We start from the raw sequence: 21,411 nt of genomic DNA on the forward strand, positions 1-21,411 counted from the left end.
AGTTTGGGCTGTTTACAAAATAAGGGGCTTTGGACAAATGTTATATGCAGTTAAACTATTTAAATATTCCAATTTCTGAAATGGAAATCAATGAGTCGTTCATCTTTAAAGATCCATATTTTTTCTCTTTTGAATATTTGTAATTTCTCAGTAATAAGTCAAATATTGTTTAAACAATTTATGCAATTTAATCAATGGAATAATCGATACTGTAGTCAATGTACTGTAAATCTATGTACTGTTCTGTAAATTTGTTTTTACCTAGGGTTTCACTATTCAGTGGAAGAGGATACATGATTCAAAATGGCTTTCCTCTTTAGGTATCTTACTGATACAATCTGTGGTAAGAGATCAACAGCTTTTAAACCAGTTGATTATCCACAGAAATGTAAGAGAAACAGTTATACAATTTAAATTGATCATTGATTATCTCCTTCTAGCCAACAAGTACCATGGGCTAGTAAACCAAGGAGGAACGTGTTACTTAAACAGTGTGCTGCAGGTGCTGTTCATGACAAAAGACTTCAGAGAAGCTGTGACAAGGTTTGTTACAGAGCTTAAAATATCAAATATTTGTCTATATTTAAAGTGAATAAACACTGCAGTGAACATGTATTACCATGTGACTTTGATTGCTGTAGGAACCCTGGAGCAAGTCAGTATATTGATCACCGTCTTAACACTTTGTTTGATAAACTAAAGGAAAATACAGCTTACACACATGAAATCAGTTCAAAGCTGGACATCAACCCAGGTACAGTAAACATTATCACACACTTACAGAATCTGTTTGGAAAACTGTGTCAGCTTACATGTTAAGTTGTAGTAACGTAAAATGTAATGTAATTAACACCTGCTTTATATTTTTGTTGATGTTCACAGCATATATCTTGTCCACCCTGCCTGTATAATTAGAGATCTGTTGTGGTTAGTACTGTCTGAAGGCAAAGCTCATTTACAGAAGATGATTTGCTGTGGCACTTATAAAGATAAAAACATTTATATAATGTTTTGTGAAAATAAATTTTGTGAGAATAAAATACCAAGAAAAGGGGCATTAAGAAATAACTACATTTATTTATTTTATAACGAGTTACTCTTTATATCTTTAACCATACAAGCAATAGCAACAACATACACTCAACAAAAATATAAACGCAACACCTTTGTTACTGCTCCCATTCCCCATGGGATGGACGTAGAGACCTAAAATTCATTCCAGATACACAATATAACCATCCCTCCCAAACAGTGGTCACAAATCAGTCCAAATGTGTGGTAGTGGGCACATCTGCCATATTGAGATAATCCATCCCACCTCACAGGTGTGCCACATCAGGATGCTGATCTGACATCATGAGTAGTGCACAGGTGTACCTCAGACTGCCCACAACAAAAGGCCACCCTGGAATGTGCAGTTTTTTGCGCTATTGGGGGTCTGGGGACCCAGAACCGGTCAGTATCTGGTGTGACCACCATTTGCCTCATGCAGTGCAACACATCGTCGCATGGAGTCTATCAGATTGTCAATTGTGGCCTGTGGAATGTTGGTCCACTCCACTTCAATGGCTGTGCGAGGTTGTTGGATATTCGTGGGAACTGGTACACGCTGTCGTATACGCCGGTCAAGCACATCCCGAACATGCTCAATGGGTGACATGTCCGGTGAGTATGCTGGCCATGCAAGAACTGGGACATTCTCAGCTGCCATCTGCCCTGAACAATGTGAACCATGATTCATCCGTGAAGCGCACACCTCTCCAACGTGCCAGACGCCATCGAATGTGAGCATTTGCCCACACAAGTCTGTTACGGCGACGAGCTGGAGTCAGGTCAAGACCCCGATGAGGACGACGGGCATGCAGTTGAGCGTCCCTGAGACGGTTTCTGACAGTTTGTACAGAAATTGTTTGGTTGTGCAAACCAATTGTTCCAGCAGCTGTCTGGGTGGCTGGTCTCAGACGATCTTGGAGGTGAACCTGCTGGATGTGGAGGTCCTGGGCTGGTGTGGTTACACGAGGTCTGCGGTTGTGAGGCCGGTTGGATGTGCTGCCATATTCTCTGAAACGCCTGTGGAGACGGCTTATGGTTGAGAAATGAACATTCAATGCACGGGCGACAGATCTGGTTGACATTCCTGCTGTCAGCATGCCAATTACACGCTCCCTCATTGCTTGTGGCATCTGTGGCATTTTGCTGTGAGACAAAACTGCACATTCCAGGGTGGCCTTTTGTTGTGGGCAGTCTGAGGTACACCTGTGCACTACTCATGATGTCAGATCAGCATCCTGATGTGGCACACCTGTGAGGTGGGATGGATTATCTCAATATAGCAGATGTGCCCACTACCACACATTTGGACTGATTTGTGACCACTGTTTGGGAGGGATGGTTATATTGTGTATCTGGAATGAATTTTAGGTCTCTACGTCCATCCCATGGGGAATGGGAGCAGTAACAAAGGTGTTGCGTTTATATTTTTGTTGAGTGTAAGTTGATAAGGTTTTTTTTGTTTTTTAAATTTACAAATTTATAGTTAGTTTAAAAATTGCAAAAAATGTGACACAGAAAAAGTCTTTAAAACTTTTGGACATCAACCTCATTTAACCCTTACATACTGATATGTTTCATGTCTTGACAATATAATCAGGGTCAGTTTTGAATTCTTTCATAAGTGTTTGCACCAAATTTTAAACTAATCTATTTAGAAAAGATAAATAGGCTATTTATTAGTAAAGGGGGGTAGGTAATACTTAATCTTTCAGAGAACACAGTGTCCTTTTCCGGGTTGACAGCACTCTGTAGCATGTTTTTTTCTACCAAAAAATCGCAATATCATTCTGCTGCTGATCTGTGGCTGGTCACAGGGGCCTAAGCAGAGGAACCCAGACCTCCCTCTCCTCAGCCACCTCCCCAGTTTACTCAGGGGAACACTGAGGCCTTCTCAGGATTGCTGGGGTATAAAATCTCACCAGTGAAGCTTGGTTCTAGACAAGCGTCTCCCCTGGTAGGACATGATTGGAACACCTTGCCCAGGAGGCTTTCTAGACAGATGCCCGTTCTATCTCAACTGGCTTGTTTTGGTTTGGAGGAGTAGTGGCTCTACTCTGTGCCTCTCTTGAATGACTGCACTCTTCACCCATCTCTATGAGAGAGCCCACCCCATATCTCCATGCAGTGTTGCAGAGGAATGTCGATCAAGATAGCCCAACAACATCCAGAGCCTTATCTACAAATCTTGTCTACCCCAGGGGTCCTGCCACCAAGGATTTTTTTAAAACTAACTCACTGACCTCTGCCCCAGTGAAGGTTGAGTCATCCACCACATCCCTAGGCTCTTTGTGTTGGTAAGATTAAGGAGGTCCATGAAGTATTCCTTCCACCACCCAACTACAGTAGATCCTCAGTTGAAGTCAGCAGCCCCACGCGCACTATACACCTTTTAAGTAGAGCACCGCGTTCCCCTCCTGAGTTGCCTAACAGTTTGCCAGAATCCCTTTGAAGCAGTCTGAAAGTCGTTCAATTACCTCACCAAACTCCTCCTACACCTGAGTTCTTGCTTCAGCTACCACCAGACCTGTGTTCTGCTTGGCCTGCAGATACCCATCAGCTGCCTCTGAAGTCCCACATGCTAGCCAAGCCCGATAGGGGGCGTTCTTTTTAAGCTCTGGTGGAGGTGTACGTTCTTGCATACCAGGGCTTCTGAAAAGCATTCCCATTGCACCCTCACTACACATTTAGGTGTGCCAGGTCTGGGCAGCACGGTGGCACGGTGGTTAGCACTGTTGCCGCACAGCAAGAAGGTCCTGAGTTCAATTCCACCATCAGGCCGGGGTCTTTCTGTGTGGAGTTTGCATGTTCTCCCCGTGTTTGCGTGGGTTCTCTCCGGGTACTCCGGCTTCCTCCCACCGTCCAAAGACATGCAGCTTGTGGGGATAGGTTAATTGGATAATCCAAATTGCCACTAGGTGTGAATGTGCGAGTGACTGTGAGTGTGAATGGTTGTCTGTCCTTGTGTGTTAGCCCTGTGACAGACTGGTGACCTGTCCAGGGTGTACCCTGCCTCTCGCCCTATGACAGCTGGGATAGGCTCCAGCGCCCCCCGCGACCCTGAAAAGGATAAGTGGAAGCGAATGGATGGATGGAGGTCTGTCCAGCATCTTCCCTCACCACCTGATGGAACTACTTAAATCTGAAACCCTATTTTCAAACATGTTTGAACAATAATGTTCTTTGAAGACTCCCTGTCATTGCCTAAGTGAGTATTGAAGTCCCATTAAGACAACTAGATGGAGCACCCTCGAGCTCTCCACCCATGGACTCTAAGAAGACTGGGTACTCTGAACTATTTGGGATATAAACGCCAAAACGCCAAAACACAGACTTAACAATGTGGTGTATGCTGTACAGTGCAGCGAGGAATGCCCAGACTTCTACATTGGAGAAACCAAACAGCCACTTCACAAGCGCATGGCACAACATAGAAGAGCAACCTCCACAGGACAAGACTCAGCTGTCCATCTGCATCTTAAGGATAAAGGACACTCTTTCGAGGATGCCAATGTTCACATTTTGGACAGAGAGGACAGATGGTTTGAAAGAGGAGTGAAATAAGCCATTTATGTCCACTGTGAGCGACCATCTTTGAACAGAGGCGGTGGTTTACGACACCAACTCTCTGCCATCTATAATCCAGTTTTGAGATCCCTTCCCAGACGCCTTAACGCCCACTCACATCCTGGGCCATCTGATCTCAGGAATTCGCATGATAAGGTGGGGCCAGGTTTCACAATGAACTCACCCGAAACTCTGGCTGATTGGGACCCACACCCAGTTTCACACCTTGGCTCAGGTGATTAGAGGATCATCAGGGGGTCCTTTTGTCCCTCTGCGGGGGGAAACTCCCACTAGGTTTATATCTGGGACTCTCCACCATTTGACCTTAGAATTGAAGAAGCTTCTCGGATGAGAGATGAAACGTCTTCAAGCAACTTAAAGAAGTCCAGACGCTTTTCTTTGCAAGCTCCTTTGACTACGATGACCTGGATGACTGAGAACCTTCACAGACACATTTGGGATATAAGTACAAATAACTGTTCTCAAATTCAGTTCTCGAATCCCATTCATACATTCCACCTCCCAATCACCAGCCTCAATTGCCATGCATCTGTCACTAGGGCCTCCGCCCTTGGCCACTGCCACATGCTGCACCTACCCCTCCTGCCCTACCTAAGACATTAAGCCATAACAGCTGCAATCATTGAAGTACTGTATCTGCATAAATGGCAGAGTAGAAGTACTCCTCACATCAAAAGAAGCTACGTAAGGCATTTCGGGTATATCCAACCAGGAGGCCCAGGGCAAACCCAGGACACACTTGAGAGACTTTATCTCTTGACCAGCTTTGGAATGTCTTGGTATCCTCTGGGAGGAACTGGAGGAGATGACTGGGGAAAGGGAGATCTGAGAATCTCTGTTTTGACTGCTGCCCGCACAACCTACACCTAAGCAGTAATAAATGGATGTTATTTGTTAAAATTATTATTATTATTATTATTATTATTATTATAATTATTGTAATATTTAATTAGACTATAGATCATTGTAGCATCCTTTGGTGTCTGAATGACCTTTTTCTCTGTCTGTATCATATATATGATCACTCTTAAGCTGTGTTTTTCTTTTAGTTTCTTTTTTTTTGGCTTTTTTAAATCTCACTGTTTTGAGATTTCCCCTATGATTATTTCTTGATAGTTTCCCCAGTATTCATTTATGTGAAACTCCTCATTTCCCCAATCTCATTATTTACATGTTATACTGAAGTATAAATAAAAATAATAATTTATAATGTTAAATAATATATTTTCATTTAAACCTTTATGCTGCAGTGCACATACAAGGTGTGCTGCTGAGTGCTTTGTGGAGATCCTAGATTCTAGAAGATTACCTAGATTTTAAATGCAAGTATGAATGTGTCGAGTGAAAATATTGTTTTTGGAAAGCTACAGGGATTCTATGGCATTTGTTAAAATGTTCAAATCATCATTATCATGATCTTTTTAAGTACATGTTACATTGACAGATGTGTTATAGCATTTTTTTTTTCTTCAATACCACCATACGAGGTGACGCAGCTGAGTGCTTTGAGAAGATTCTCAGTCTAACTAGTCCTGAAGCCTCACAGGTAAAGACTGCAGTTTAGATATTACAAATATGTTAATTAAATTTACATATAAGCTAACAACCTTTTGTGTGGTTGTCTTTTAAGATATTCCAGGGAGTGCTGACACACAGGAACAAGTGCTCTACATGTAGTACAGAGACAGGAACAGATGATCCATTTTGGACTCTACCTCTTCAACTGGTGCAATCTGACACCAGAGATTACAGTGTGGTGAGCACTGATATCTTGTCTACCTCTTTAATGCATTCAGACTTTGCTAGAATGTATTAGTTAGACTAATTATGACACTAGTTATATCTAACTTACATTTCAGCACATTTTGATTAGACATTTCACCATTTAAGTGAAACTCATTTACATAAACATTTGCAAAAATTATGGGAAATGATTTATACATCAGTGGTAGCAGGTTTGGGTGGCGTAAATGACCTTCTCGTTTAATCTGTTAGTAAATTTCAGCAGCAAGTGACATGAATATATTTTTCAGACAGATGCCGTTGCCAAATATTTCAGTCAATCAGATGCTGGTGGAGGAAACCAGCTATACTGTGACAGGTGTGCATGCAAAAGTGATGCTGCTATTGTAAGTTATCATTTTTATTATTCCTATATATATCCACATAGCAAAATTGGTATGGCCCAGATCTGGCCCACACATTGTGCTTACATATGGCCCACATACCGCAAAGAATGACAGCATTTTGGTGGCCCAGATCGGGTTTGCCAGAGGTGGCCAACACATGGGCCAGCACAAGGCCAGTTGCAGACACATTGGTGGTCCTGTGCTGGCCCATATGTGGATTACCTCTGGCAAACCTGATCTGGGCCACCAAAGGGCTGTCATTCTTTGCGGTATATGGGCCATGTGTAAGTTGTGTGCAGCCACGGGCCATTTGCAGGCACACTGCTGGCCCTGTGCTGGCCCAGAACAGTTTCAGCTCTGGCCCCAGCTGTCAGCCTAATGTGTACCTTAATCAAGCCATGTAATAACAACATGTGCCAGAACATAATAGTGCAAAAGTAAAATGACGAAATGGACTGATTGTTATATAGAGCTTTTAAAACTGCAAAGGTGGCATGGCGCTGTCACGCTAATGATAAAAAGCCAGCCCTTTTCCTTGGTGCCACCGTGCCGCGATTCCAGCCACCATCAATGAGTCGGAGGCCCCCGGGAGAATTGGTGGGGGCGCGGGAGATGCTGTCGGTGAGTCGGGAACTCTTACCTGGGTGCTGAAGCTCCTGGTAGCCAGGAGAATGCAATCCGCTTCTTCTGCGAGTGAGCGGTAATCCTTTGTGGCCAGCAGCGGGTAGTTGGCCAGGCCAGCTTGCACCAGCAATTGTCGGAGGAAGAGGTGAGTGAAGAGGAATCTGCCGTCATCCATTCCTAGCACGGACAGCATGCTCTCCATGAGCTCGAGAGTGGTACCATCACCCAGGCCCGAGAGAGAGAGGAGTTTCTCTGCCCGCTCTGTATCACAGATGAAGTAGCACCGCAGCAGCAGCGCCTTGAGAGTGGTATATTTCCCTTGGGTGGGGGGATCCCGGAGGAGGGTCATCACACAGCGGGCAGACAGCGGATCCAGCGAAGCTACCACATGATGGTATTTTGTGTTGTCGGCTGAAACACCACAAAAAGCAAACTGAGCTTCGACGTGTACGAACCACGAAGGAGGGTCGTGAAGCCAAAAATCCGGCAGCTTAATCGCCACAGCAAAAATTAAAACATACAACTGTGCTATCACTTCTCATATAAATGAAGACAGAAAACTAAACAGCAGTGGCATTTGTAGGATTACTGATACTGAGCTAGCTGGTATATAATGATGTGCTATGTGATTGCTAGCGACACAGCTATGTTAGCATAACATAAACACTGAAGCTGGAGGATGAGTGCTTACTTTTTTCCACTCGATAAAAGTTAACGTGAGGGCTCCCGAAGGTTAGGGACAAATGCAATCGCATGGCAGGATGCTGTAAATGGACCAAACTTCAGTCAGGAGAACAACTGCAAGATGAGGTTAGTCATTAATATACTGCTGCATGGGTTGGGCTGTACTTACATCTTAAGGTTTTAAAAACTGAGCTTTAAAATTAATAGCGATGATAAAAACTGAGAGAGGCTTGATCACTGACTTTTTTAGGGGCTTGTTTAGATCAAATAGAACAAGATACAATGCATTAAAACATGTTAAAAACACAACAGCCTTAATAAACAAAGAGTAGTTTGGACCCAGAAGCAGGGTTCATCACGTCATCACTTAAAGATTGGCTATCCCACCTGCTGTGAATGTTTTAATGCAGTACAGTTGTTATTATTATCACTTGTCACATCCTGTTTATGACAGTTAAAATAAATAACATTCATATAACAAATGAAATTGTCTTGTGTAAACTGTCTATGGTGTTAAATAGGCCTACATGATTCTATCTCTCAGGTCAGTTCCTCTCGCACTCAACGATCCTTCTTCTATTGCACTTGGGGCTTGGTGCCCAATCTTGGGTGGGGGTGACGATATCTTCCCCCTGACCTGTCGTCCTGGCTCCCCCTTGCCGTAGCATGTGTGTTGAACCTCGTCAATCTCTAGCTGTGAGAGCAATCCCTTCTTCCGAATGTTGGAACACTGAGCTACTAATTGTTTCGCCATCAAAGCGGATGTTGGGTATCAAAGATTCCATTGGTCCCTCATCCTATTTATGTAACCCCTTTTGCCAGGGTTACTTGCATAGTAGCATTCCAACAACGCCCTATTTTCGTCTCATGCCCACCGATGCCTTCTTGTTCCAGCAGCCCACTTCTCATAAGGGTGTCCTGGTTCCTCAACACCTGACACGGACCTTGTTGATCCGGGTGATGTCCGAGTCAGCATGACTTCATATTTATCTCTCTCGCTCATGTCTGCTGTACAGGGAGTGCAGAATTATTAGGCAAATGAGTATTTTGTCCACATCATCCTCTTCATGCATGTTGTCTTACTCCAAGCTGTATAGGCTCGAAAGCCTACTACCAATTAAGCATATTAGGTGATGTGCATCTCTGTAATGAGAAGGGGTGTGGTCTAATGACATCAACACCCTATATCAGGTGTGCATAATTATTAGGCAACGTCCTTTCCTTTGGCAAAATGGGTCAAAAGAAGAACTTGACAGGCTCAGAAAAGTCAAAAATAGTGATATATCTTGCAGAGGGATGCAGCAGTCTCAAAATTGCAAAGCTTCTGCAGCGTGATCATCGAACAATCAAGCGTTTCATTCAAAATAGTCAACAGGGTCGCAAGAAGCGTGTGGAAAAACCAAGGCGCAAAATAACTGCCCATGAACTGAGAAAAGTCAAGCGTGCAGCTGCCAAGATGCCACTTGCCACCAGTTTGGCCATATTTCAGAGCTGCAACATCACTGGAGTGCCCAAAAGCACAAGGTGTGCAATACTCAGAGACATGGCCAAGGTAAGAAAGGCTGAAAAACGACCACCACTGAACAAGACACACAAGCTGAAACGTCAAGACTGGGCCAAGAAATATCTCAAGACTGATTTTTCTAAGGTTTTATGGACTGATGAAATGAGAGTGAGTCTTGATGGGCCAGATGGATGGGCCTGTGGCTGGATTGGTAAAGGGCAGAGAGCTCCAGTCCGACTCAGACGCCAGCAAGGTGGAGGTGGAGTACTGGTTTGGGCTGGTATCATCAAAGATGAGCTTGTGGGGCCTTTTCGGGTTGAGGATGGAGTCAAGCTCAACTCCCAGTCCTACTGCCAGTTTCTGGAAGACACCTTCTTCAAGCAGTGGTACAGGAAGAAGTCTGCATCCTTCAAGAAAAACATGATTTTCATGCAGGACAATGCTCCATCACACGCGTCCAAGTACTCCACAGCATGGCTGGCAAGAAAGGGTATAAAAGAAGCAAAACTAATGACATGGCCACCTTGTTCACCTGATCTGAACCCCATTGAGAACCTGTGGTCCATCATCAAATGTGCGATTTACAAGGAGGGAAAACAGTACACCTCTCTGAACAGTGTCTGGGAGGCTGTGGTTGCTGCTGCACGCAATGTTGATGGTGAACAGATCAAAACACTGACAGAATCCATGGATGGCAGGCTTTTGAGTGTCCTTGCAAAGAAAGGTGGCTATATTGGTCGCTGATTTGTTTTTGTTTTGTTTTTGAATGTCAGAAATGTATATTTGTGAATGTGGAGAAGTTATATTGGTTTCACTGGTAAAAATAAATAATTGAAATGGGTATATATTTGTTTTTTGTTAAGTTGCCTAATAATTATGCACAGTAATAGTCACCTGCACACACAGATATCCCCCTAAAATAGCTAAAACTAAAAACAAACTAAAAACTACTTCCAAAAACATTCAGCTTTGATATTAATGAGTTTTTTGGGTTCATTGAGAACATGGTTGTTGTTCAATAATAAAATTATTCCTCAAAAATACAACTTGCCTAATAATTCTGCACTCCCTGTAGGCTCGCTTAGCATGGGGGTCTAACTTTAGGACCCCTGGATACAGATACCCCAGGTGAGTGTGTGTGTGTGTGTGTATATGTGTATAGGAGTAGGACTCGATTAAAAAAATTAATCTAATTAATTAGAGGCTTTGGAATTAATTAATCTAGATTAATCACATTTAATCGCACAAGAAAATTTGCCCCAAAGCGCAAATGTTTTTTTGGGGTTTTTTTTAATTTAAAAGGGTTTTAGTGGGCGACAGAATCAAATAATAGACATGCATATTGTAAACTCAAGCTCTTTTAATTTATGGAAAAAAGCATTTAAACTGCAATTCAATCCAAAACAGAGAAAAAATAATATTCCTGGCCAAAATTGGGCAGACTTAAAAATAAAGTGCTGTTTAAGTACTTTAATTACGTTTTCAACATGGTATTGTCTTTAAATAATAATAATAAAACTTTGAACATAAAGTGCAGTTTTTCTTCTTATAAAAATAACGCAGAAGCATAAAAGGTTTTTTGACCAGCTTGACCTTCAAACTCTGAGTAACCTTAGCCAAAATTATTTTGTACATTAGGCTAAAATTGTGTGATCATCACAATGCCTCCATGTCCGTCTCTTTCAGCCAGTTACTTAGACAAACTAGCTTGTTCACATTTTCAGAGCTCAAGGCAGTTCACTTATTTTGTTACTATGTGACCTGCAAGTAACAACAGTCTCTCAAATGGGACAGAAGTGGCAGAAGATATAACTTATCTGACATTATTCTGTCAAACTGTCACAACCCGCGTGTTTTATTTAAAACTATTAACTCTGTTCTTAGTGCACCACTGACTGTATCGAGCCTTCGTCTGCAGCCTGTGAAAATTTTTTACATTTTTTTTTATTGCGACTCCTACACCAGGGCTCAACTCTCTCCTTCTGCTCATGACCCCTCAGTCTCTGCTTCCTGCTCTGCTGTCTTTGACAGGGTTGAGTCGGTGACTCTGTCCTCTTTAAAGGAGACTCTTAGTCGTTTTAAGCCTGCAGGGTCTCCAAATGATGCTGTCCCTCATCGACTCTTAAAAAAGGTGTTACCAACAGTTGGACCTTTGGTTCTTGAGCTGGTAAACCACAGTTTGGTGTCAGGTGTAGTCCCTAAAGATTTTAAACATGCTGTAGTCAGACCTCTGATTAAAAAAAACTGTTCTTGATCCTACAATTCTTGCAAATTACAGGCCTATCTCCAAACTACCTTTTCTTTCCAAAATTCTTGAAAAAATAGTTCACAGCCAATTAATGACCTTCCTGAAAAAAGCTAAATATTTTACAGGTTTTCCAGTCTGGTTTATACCCTTTCATGGCACTGAATCAGCCCTTTTAAAAGTTTTTAATGACATATTTTTAGCTACTGATGTTGGCGACTGTGTTTTTTCTTGTGCTTTTAGATTTGACAGCTGCTTTTGATACAGTGGATCATGCCATTTTACACTCTCGTTTGTAGCACTGGGTGGGCATTAGGGGCACAGCACTGGAGTGGTTCAGGTCCTACTTGGCGGGGAGAACTTTTTGTGTCAGTCTCTGTGGCCTTGTGTCGTCCTCTGCTCCTCTCTTGTGTGGTGTCCCACAGGGCTCATTTCTAGGCCCCCTCCTCTTTTCTTTATATCTGCTCCCTCTTGGTTCTATACTGGGAAAACACGGCATTGCATTTCACTTCTGTGGTGATGACTGTCAGATCTATGTCACTCTAAAGAAAAAAGGAAAATACTCTGTACAGCCATTACTTCAGTGTTTTGATGCCATTAAGGCTTGGATGTTTCTTGACTTTTTAAAATTCAATGGCAAAAAGACTGAGGTTATGGTTTTTGGTAACCCCACTGAGACCCCCAATGTGTATTTAGATACCTTGGCCCAGTAAAATAAGCCAACTGTCACAAACCTGGGGGTCAAAGTGGACTGTGAACTGAAGCTTGATGGTCAGATTAAGGCAGTCGTAAAATCAAGCTTCTTTCAGCTGAGGCAGCTGGCTAAAATAGAGCCAATTCCTTCATGGCAGCACTTTGAGACAGTTATCCACGCCTTTGTTAGCACTCGGCTGGATTACTGTAATGCACTTTATATAGGGGTCAGTGCTTCATACATAAGTCATCTACAGAGATTGCAAAATGCCGCAGCTCATCTTTTAACTGACACTCAAAAGTTTGAGCACATTTCTCCTATTTTAGCTTCACTTCACTGGCTGCCCATTCTTTTTAGGATTTATTTTAAAATTATTTTATTTGCTTTTAAAGCCCTCCATGGCCTAGCTCCATCTTATCTCTCTGAGTTGCTACAGCCATATACACCCACGTGCTCTCTCAAGTCAGCTGTTCCTGAATGTACCCATGACTGAGCGTAAATTTACAGGAGATTGTGCTGTTTGGTTTCTTTAGAAAACTGAAAGGGCATCTGGTTTAACATTATGGAAACCAGTGTGGTAAGTAATGGTGAAGTTGAAACTGCCAAAAAAAAAAACATGGATCATCTTGCATGTCTAGAATTTAACTTTGACATTTTGGTAAGGAGCACAGATTTTTGTGTTTTTTCCAGATCACAAAAGGCTGTCTGCTACTTCACCAGGTCTTATTTTTCCCGCATCACTGAGCTGATTTTACTTGAGTTGCAGTGAAAATCTCTGGAGATTGACGTTGTAGGCCTTCCCACAGCTTCAGCCTCTATATACACCTGGCAATACAATCATTTGTAATAATTCAAATATATGTAGACACTAAAGGTACTGTGCCAGAATGTCGTACTGTCGTACTTAAATACAAGGGGGGAGTGAGCGAGTCAGAAACCCAGGGCACAGAGATGTTACAGGTCTTATCAGGAAAAGTTTATTCCCAGGCAGGAAAGCACAAATAGAACAAACTATTCTACAAAAATGTAAGCAATAAAATGTTGTCATTACACTAAAATCCCCCAGAAATGAACAAAGAATTCTAACAAAACTTATAAAATGTAATGTTCCCTGTGCACCGAAATCCCCCACAGTCCCATGATCCCATTGTCCTACAAAGCCATGGTGAATATTCCTCGTAGTTGAAAACAGAGGAGCAATTTCTCTTTTGAGTGGGGATCACGCCAGCCTGGTCCCAGAAGGTCAAGGAGAAGCCTCACATCTCCATCTTGTCTTTCCATCGGGCTCGTCCCATAACAGCCCAGCTTGCACTCTGCACTCGAGCCTCTTACTCGATGCCACAACATCTTCTCTCATGGCATCACCCTATAAACAGACAAATACTGGCCATAGCCATTGTCCGGGAAGCTGGCCTGGCTAATAGCCATGGCGACCTTCCCTCAACACGGCTGAACCCGGTAAACAACAGTGGAGACACTACTCACAAATGCAGGCAGAGGTGCACCTCTGCCCTGCTGTCGATCACATGCGTTGTCTCCTACTGTCACCATTCCTGCTGTCAGAACTGGGTCGCTGCATTACACCCCTGACAATCGGGCAGCAGAATCTTTCCAACACCTGGCTTCTATGTGTTCCTTGTCTTCATATCTGGGCTTCCTGCAGTGCTCATCCAGCTTCCTTTTAAAAAGGTCTTTTTACCAGCTGATAGGCCACCTCAGGACAAACCCATGACACAAAACCAATTATGAAAGACAAATAAAAATTTCCACTGTGTGGCAGATACATCAGAAGTCGCTGAAGTCACTGAGATGGAAACAAGCAAATAAAGTCTGTCCATAACCTTCTATGTTTCTGTGGAACGCTTGAAGCTCACAGGTTTGGGCTTACAGTTCACCAAAATATATATATATATATATATATATATATATATATATATATATATAATCTCTGTTTCATCTTAAAATGTTGTGACCTCATTATTGATCAAAATAATTACCGTATTTTTTGGACCATATCGGATTAGAAGGCGCCCTGTCGATGAACGGGTCTGTTTTCATGCATAAGGCGCACCGGATTATAAGGCGCATTAAACCCCTTATAATTTTTGCTATGTAACTTTACACTGTCCACTTTCTGCTCTAACAAAACAAATTTCCCACATGTGGGACTAATAAAGGTTATCTTATATTAATGACTAACCTCGTTTGCGGATGGATCATCTCAGTTGTTCTCCTGACTGCAGTTTGGTCCGTTTACAGCATCTTTCCATGCGATTGCATTTGTCAAAAACCATCAGGAACTTTTATCGAGTGGAAAAAAGTTAGCGTTCATCCTCCAGCTTCACTGTGTTTATGTTATGCTAACATAGCTGTGTCACTAGCGATCACATAGCACAGCATTATATACCAACTATCCCAACCCTACAAATGTCACTGCTGTGTAGTTTTCTGTCTTCATTTATGTTGGAAGTTATAGCAGGGCTGTACTTTTTATTTTTTTCCAGAAATCTCTCAGTCAGAACATGCTATATCATGTTTAGGTAACTAGCGAAACTAGCGAGCTAATGTACTGCTAACTTTCTGCTAACTTCTAACTCCATTAAATTTAATAAATTCTGTTTTCATGGATGCCTAGATGTTAAACTTGTTATGCTTTATGTTATGCTAACATAGCTGTGTCGCTAGCGATCAGCACATAGCACATCATTATATACCAGTTAGCCCAACTTCAGTAACCCTACAAACGTCACTGCTGTGTTGTTTTCTGTCTTCATTTATGTTGGAAGTGATAGCAGGGCTGTATGTTTTATTTTTTTCCACAGATCTCTCAGTCATAACATGGGACATCATTTTTAGGCTACTAACGAAACCAGCGAGCTAACTTCCTGCTAACTTCGAACTCCGTTAAATGTAATAAATTCTGTTTTCATGGATGACTGGATGTTAAACTCAATTGTAACACCTGGTAAAGCAGCAACGCTGATCATTTTATTAAAGATGGAAGAATTTAGACAGTTTTTAACTCTCTGTGTGCCTCAGTGTTCGTTTAATTTTAGACCTGAAGGAGTTTTGGACCCAGATTACTATGAGTCCACGAGGCTACTGACTACGGTAGCCATGATGCACCGACAGTCCATCAAGCGGTGCAGCTTATTAGCTTGCTAAAGTCATACTAAAACATTTTTTGAAAGACTTTTGAGCGCCGTGTACCACATAAAATCGGTTCGAGGTTAGTAAACACAATCAGAATTCATCCATAAGGCGCACCGGATTATAAGGCGCACTGAAGATTTTTTTTAGAAAATTAAAGGATTTTAAGTGCGCCTTATAGTGCGGAAATAACTGTAGGTTTTGCCATTGTCCAGCAACTCTTCCTTAACTTTTTTTTCCAGTGTTTTTATTTGCCAGTCATAGAAATTTCCAACTCTTTTATAAAAACATAAAAGAATAATGTTTCTGTGTTTCAATTAGAAATTGGAAATGAGGCATCATCCAGATGTTTTGACGCTGCTGTTGAAGAGATGCATGAAAATAAGACAAGAGGTGATAGTTCCTAAGACCCTACAAATACCAGAGGTATACTAAATAATTCATTATGTTGTCATTACTTTTTGGTTTCTGATTCCTTATACTAATTTAGCTCTTTTTTTCCCCTTTCTTTTTACTCGTTAGAACCAGACCTATGAGCTTTATGCATTTGTCGAGCACTTTGATGACTTGAGATTCGGACATTACACCGTAACAATCAAATCGCAGGATGATGAGGATGATGACAGATGGTACAACTTCGATGACACTTATGTCAAATTGGTAAACCTGATGGATTTTTTTTTCACTGGTATTGTTCCCAAGAGATAAATACTTTAACACAAATTGATGCAGTTTTGTGCTTAATAGAAAAAAGTATTTAGCCTATAGATGATCACCTTTGTATTCTTTATATTAACAGCTTCCAGAAGGACCATTCCAGCTGGACAGAAATAACACGTAAGCTTTTATCTGAATTTTCTTCCAAAACAACTGAATATTAAACTGACCCTACTTTACTTTTACCATGCTCTTACTAGATCCAGCAGTGCTTATCTTCTGTTCTACAGGAGAAAGAAAAGTAAGATTGGAAACATTTATGATTAACTTATTGATGTTTCTGTGAATGATTGTATCACACTGGCAGTTTGAAATGATTTTGACTGTTTTGATTTCATTTCCAGTGCATGCTGCAGACACACAACACATCAGTGAGGCACCCACTGGTGGAGCTTCAGCCAATGAGCAACAAGAACAGGTTGTAAAGACCACAGGGAGAGACGAAGGTGAGGCAGCAGGCATGGACTATAACCTTGTGGACATACAGGGAAAAGATCAGCAGATGATAATGAATGATGTAGAGAATAAAGATGAAAGTAAACAGGAAAAGGAGAAAGAAAAGTACTTGGCAAGAAACAGGAAAAACAAAGACATGGAACATGTAGACAATGAAAGCAGTGACCACATTACAAAGAAAAGAAAAACTGATAATCAGGAGTCTGATGACCACAAGAATGATGCCGAGCACCAGCAGGATGCAAATTTAAAACCCAGAAAAGGCAGTGATCACCAGGATAACCAACACAGTCTGAAAGTAGAACAAAATGAAGAAATGAGAGAGTACAGACTAAGAGATAAGGACAAGCAGATGATGATAGCTGAGATGGTAGACAGTAATAGCACAGATGAAGCTAATAGAAGTAAAACAAGAGATGGAAATAGAGGATCAGTAATGCTTAAAGACTCCGTATATGTTTTAATGCAATGGAAAGGTGGCTGAAGGTAAACGGAAGATGTGAGAAAATGATAAAGAGCAAAATAAAAACAATAAGCAAGATAAGAGAGATGGTGAAGGTGCACAAAGAAGACAAGAAAGAAAAAGACTTCCGTGAGATTAGAGGAGGTCTAAGTCATCAGCTATTAGCTGATAATAGATATGAGCTGATTATAGTCAAAGCACAGTATAACAGAATCAGGGACAGGAAGTGATATACATATCTGTTTAGAAAGAGAGATCATCACTAATTTAAAAAAAAACAGGACACAATAGACAAGGTATGAAAAGAGATCAGTCTTTTGGTGAACAGTTTTCCAGGAAACAAAGGACTCATGGAGAATCAGAGAAGTAGCACTGATAGTAATGTGTCATGTGGTCACATGAATGAAATCAACATGATGTATTTTTACACTACGTATTTTGCTAGTGCCTATTCCTGTAACTGACAACACTATGCACTGTTCACCTAGTTTATCTTTCACAGAAACAGTTCTACAATTTAAATTGATCATTGATTATCTCCTTCTAGCCAACAAGTACCATGGGCTAGTAAACCAAGGAGCAACATGTTACTTAAACAGTGTGCTACAAGTGCTATTCATGACCAAAGAGTTCAGAAAAGCTGTGACAAGGTTTGTTACACAGCTTAAAATACCCAAGATTTATCCATATTTAAAATGAATAAACATTGGAGTGAACATGTAACACCATGTGACTAGTTTGTTTAATTGCTGTAGGAACCCTGGAAGAAGTCAGTATATTGATCACCCTCTTGACATCTTGTTTGATAACTTAAAGAAAGATACAGCTTACACACATGAAATCAGTTCAAAACTGGACATCAACTCAGGTACAGTAAAAATTATTAAACAGTGAATGCACCTGTTCTTTGTAAAACTGGGTCAGTTTACCTGTTAAGTTACTGCAAATAAGCCAGTTTTCTTTGTGTTAGCTGGCCCAATAAAATGACATGTAATCGAAACCTATTATACATATATACAGTCCTGATTAAAAGTTTAAAACCACTTGAAACATGGCAAAAAATCATATTTTGCATGGTTGGATCTTAACAAGATTCCAATTAGAGCTTCAACATGCAAAAAGAAGAAATGTTAGTGAGATAAAACATTTTTCTGACCATGCAATTTATTGAAAACAACTCTTAATCTGAAACAGTTTGTTTTACAGCTGATCAAAAGTTTAGGACCACACCTCCAAAAAACCCTCTAAACCCCCCCAAAATAGAAATCAAAGTTAAAAACATGAACTCAGTCATGAGTAGCTCCACCATTATTGTTGATCACTTCAAAAATGTGTTGCAGCGTGCTTGATGCAAGTGTTTCCATGAGTTGAGTGGGAACATTTCTCCAAGTGGTAAAGACGGCTGCATGAAGGGCATCTACTGTCTGGAACTGTTGTCCATTTTTGTAAACCTTCCTTGTCATTCATCCCCAAAGGTTCTCAATTGGATTTAGATCAGGGGAAGACACAGGATAGATTTATTTTTTGTTGCCATTTTTCAAGTGGTCTTAAACTTTTGATCGGGATATGTTACATTTCTTTTTTTCAAAGCACATGATGTGTCTTCCACCCTGTAAGATGGTCAAGTTCAAGGTCAAGTTTATTTATATAGCACATTTCCAATCAGTCCATGCTGCACAAAGTGCTTAATAATGTAAAATGCCACTAAAATAAATAAAATGCAAAACAATGATGCAGTAAAATATAGAAAAACTAATAAATAAATAAAATAAGTCAATAAAAGCAACTAAGACAACAACAACAGGGTGTTAAAACCAAAATGTTTAGGTGAAAGTGTGGGAGGGAGAGGCCAGGTCCGAACCAAAGTACAAAGAATTGCAGTAATCCAGGCTGCAAGTAATGAATTGATGAATAACACATTCAAAGGTATGGCTTAACCTTGGCTACCTGTCTTAAATGAAAAAAGCTAGATAGGACTACTATGCTCACCTGCCTACACAGTTTAAAGGAACCATCAAGATACAAACCAAGGATTTTAACATTTGACTTACAGTATGAAGATAAGGGGTGCAGTGCCTCGGTTTGTTTATTAACAAAGTTACCAAAATTGACAATTCCTTTTTTGTTTTCATTTAATTAAAAAAAAAATTCAAGACATCCACTGTTTAATGTCATCAAGGCAGCATGACAATAGCTGGAGTGAGTCTGTCCCTGCTTTTAAAGGCAGATAGATTTGCATGTCATCTGCAAAACGGTGAAATGAAAGGTTGTACTTTGAGAAAATAGACCCCAGTGGCAACATATACAGTGCAAACAAGGCAGGACCCAAAATAGAGCCTTGAGATACACCATAATTAAGAGAGGCTATTTAGGAGCTGTGAGGGCCAATGTTTACATAAAAGTCCTTCCAGATAAGTAGGACCGAAACCACTGAAGAGCAGACCCTTTTAGGCCAGCACATGATTCCAGCCGTGATAGCAGGATATCATGGGCTTCTGTCGGGTCCAATAACGAGAGGACAGCAGGGCTGCCAGAGTCCAGAGTTAAAAGAATACCATTAAAACCCTACACAGCACTGAGTGCCACCTCCTATATATATATATATATATATATATATATATATATAGGATTGGGTGCACGTTCGCATAATCACACCAGCTGTTGTTGATCATGAAACACACACCACCGCCTCTGCTTTTCCCAGTTAGCTCCTGTGACCTGTCCGCATGGTGCACGGAGAACCCCAGTAGTTGTATTGCGGAGTCCGGTACCTTGTCCGATAGCCAGGTTTCTGTGAGGCAGATCACGCAGCAGTCCCGCATCTCTCGCTGGAATGAGATCCGTGCCCGAAGCTCGCACGGCTTGCTGTCCAGAGACTGCACATTAGCCAGTAATAAACTGGGTAGTGGTGGTCTGTTAGTGCGCCGTCTCAGGCGAACCAGAATGCCAGATCTTCTCCCTCTGTGTTGGCGTTTGCAGCCTCCAGGGGCCCAGAATAAAGGCGTCTCAGGTGAGATGAATGGGGGTCTGCAAACGGAGTTGCAAAACAAATGGTGTTGCAAAACTTCGGAAAGTGATGAGAAAGTCCATCTCTTATGTCCAGTAAGGTTTGTCGGTCGTACACAAGGAGACATGTGCTACTCGTGAAAAAATAAAGGAAAAGTAAAATTAAACACAAAAACCAGCTGTTGCTTGGGGAAGCTCGTGACGAGGCTGCCACACTCTGCGCCATCTTCACGTCTCATTAAGATCAAGGTGGGCCTGCAACTATAGATAGATCACTTTCTCCAGAACTTTTGAAAGAAAGGGACGCTTCGAAATTGGCCTGTAATTAGCCAGAACAGGTGGGTCCAGATTGTGTTTTTAAAGAAGAGGCTAAACTATAGCTTATTTAAAACATGATGGCACATGTAGCAAGGGAAGTGCTGATTAATCTGTGGATAAAAGGCTCAACAGTATTAAAAGTATAGCTGTATAATTACAACTGACCAGAATAAAAAATAGAATAGAATAAAAAAATTGGCAGTAAACTAACCAAGATTAATCAGTTACTCTTTACATATTAGGCTGTTTTTGGAATCCAGTGTGTAGTTTTACTTAGCTAGAGAACAGTAAAAAAGCTTTTGTAGTTAATATTGAAGCCATTAAATATCATAAGATATAACAGGAAAAAATTCTGGCAACCACACTTTAAAGATCTTAGATTATCTGGTAAAAATACCTGTTGACTTGGGTAGCTAGCATGGTATAAAAATAGCTCCATGTCTGCTTTTACAGAAATCTTTAAATCTTTGCTACATGCACACTACCTGTCAACAGTTTTAGATCACTGCTTAAAGGGTTAAAAAAAAGGTTACCCTAAACTGAAAAATAATGTATATTTCAGAGTTATACAAAAAGGTCTTTTTGGGAATTGTAAAACTAATGTTGTAAAAAGCTGCGGTACCCCTGTCAGCATTATTTGAAGAATATTTGATGGCAGAAAGTGGTGTGTTTCTTTAAAAAAAAACAAAACAAAAAAAACAATTAACAATGGAAGTGAAACAGTACATCATAACTCTTAACCCTTTAAGACCTACCATAGAACCAAATCCGCCAGAGATTACT

The 21,411-nt window shown here is 41.1% G+C and overlaps 1 protein-coding gene across 1 annotated transcript; it reads left to right on the forward strand.

The window, feature by feature from the left end:
• The first annotated feature begins 284 nt into the window (after nt 1-284).
• LOC146636457 (ubiquitin carboxyl-terminal hydrolase 11-like) lies at nt 285-20,303 on the forward strand. Its single transcript, XM_085350335.1, has 10 exons — nt 285-343; nt 441-543; nt 642-788; nt 15,575-15,629; nt 15,990-16,094; nt 16,191-16,328; nt 16,468-16,505; nt 16,586-16,626; nt 16,730-16,921; nt 20,284-20,303. Exons 1-10 carry the CDS (start codon nt 304-306, stop codon nt 20,301-20,303), a joined length of 879 nt encoding a protein of 292 aa, XP_085206461.1. The 5' UTR covers nt 285-303.
• The last annotated feature ends 1,108 nt before the right edge of the window (nt 20,304-21,411 follow it).

This window comes from Diplotaxodon limnothrissa, linkage group LG3 (genome assembly GCF_057381915.1).
Source record: "Diplotaxodon limnothrissa isolate DT_005_m linkage group LG3, D_limnothrissa_male_GT1.1, whole genome shotgun sequence".
Lineage (NCBI taxonomy): Eukaryota > Metazoa > Chordata > Actinopteri > Cichliformes > Cichlidae > Diplotaxodon > Diplotaxodon limnothrissa.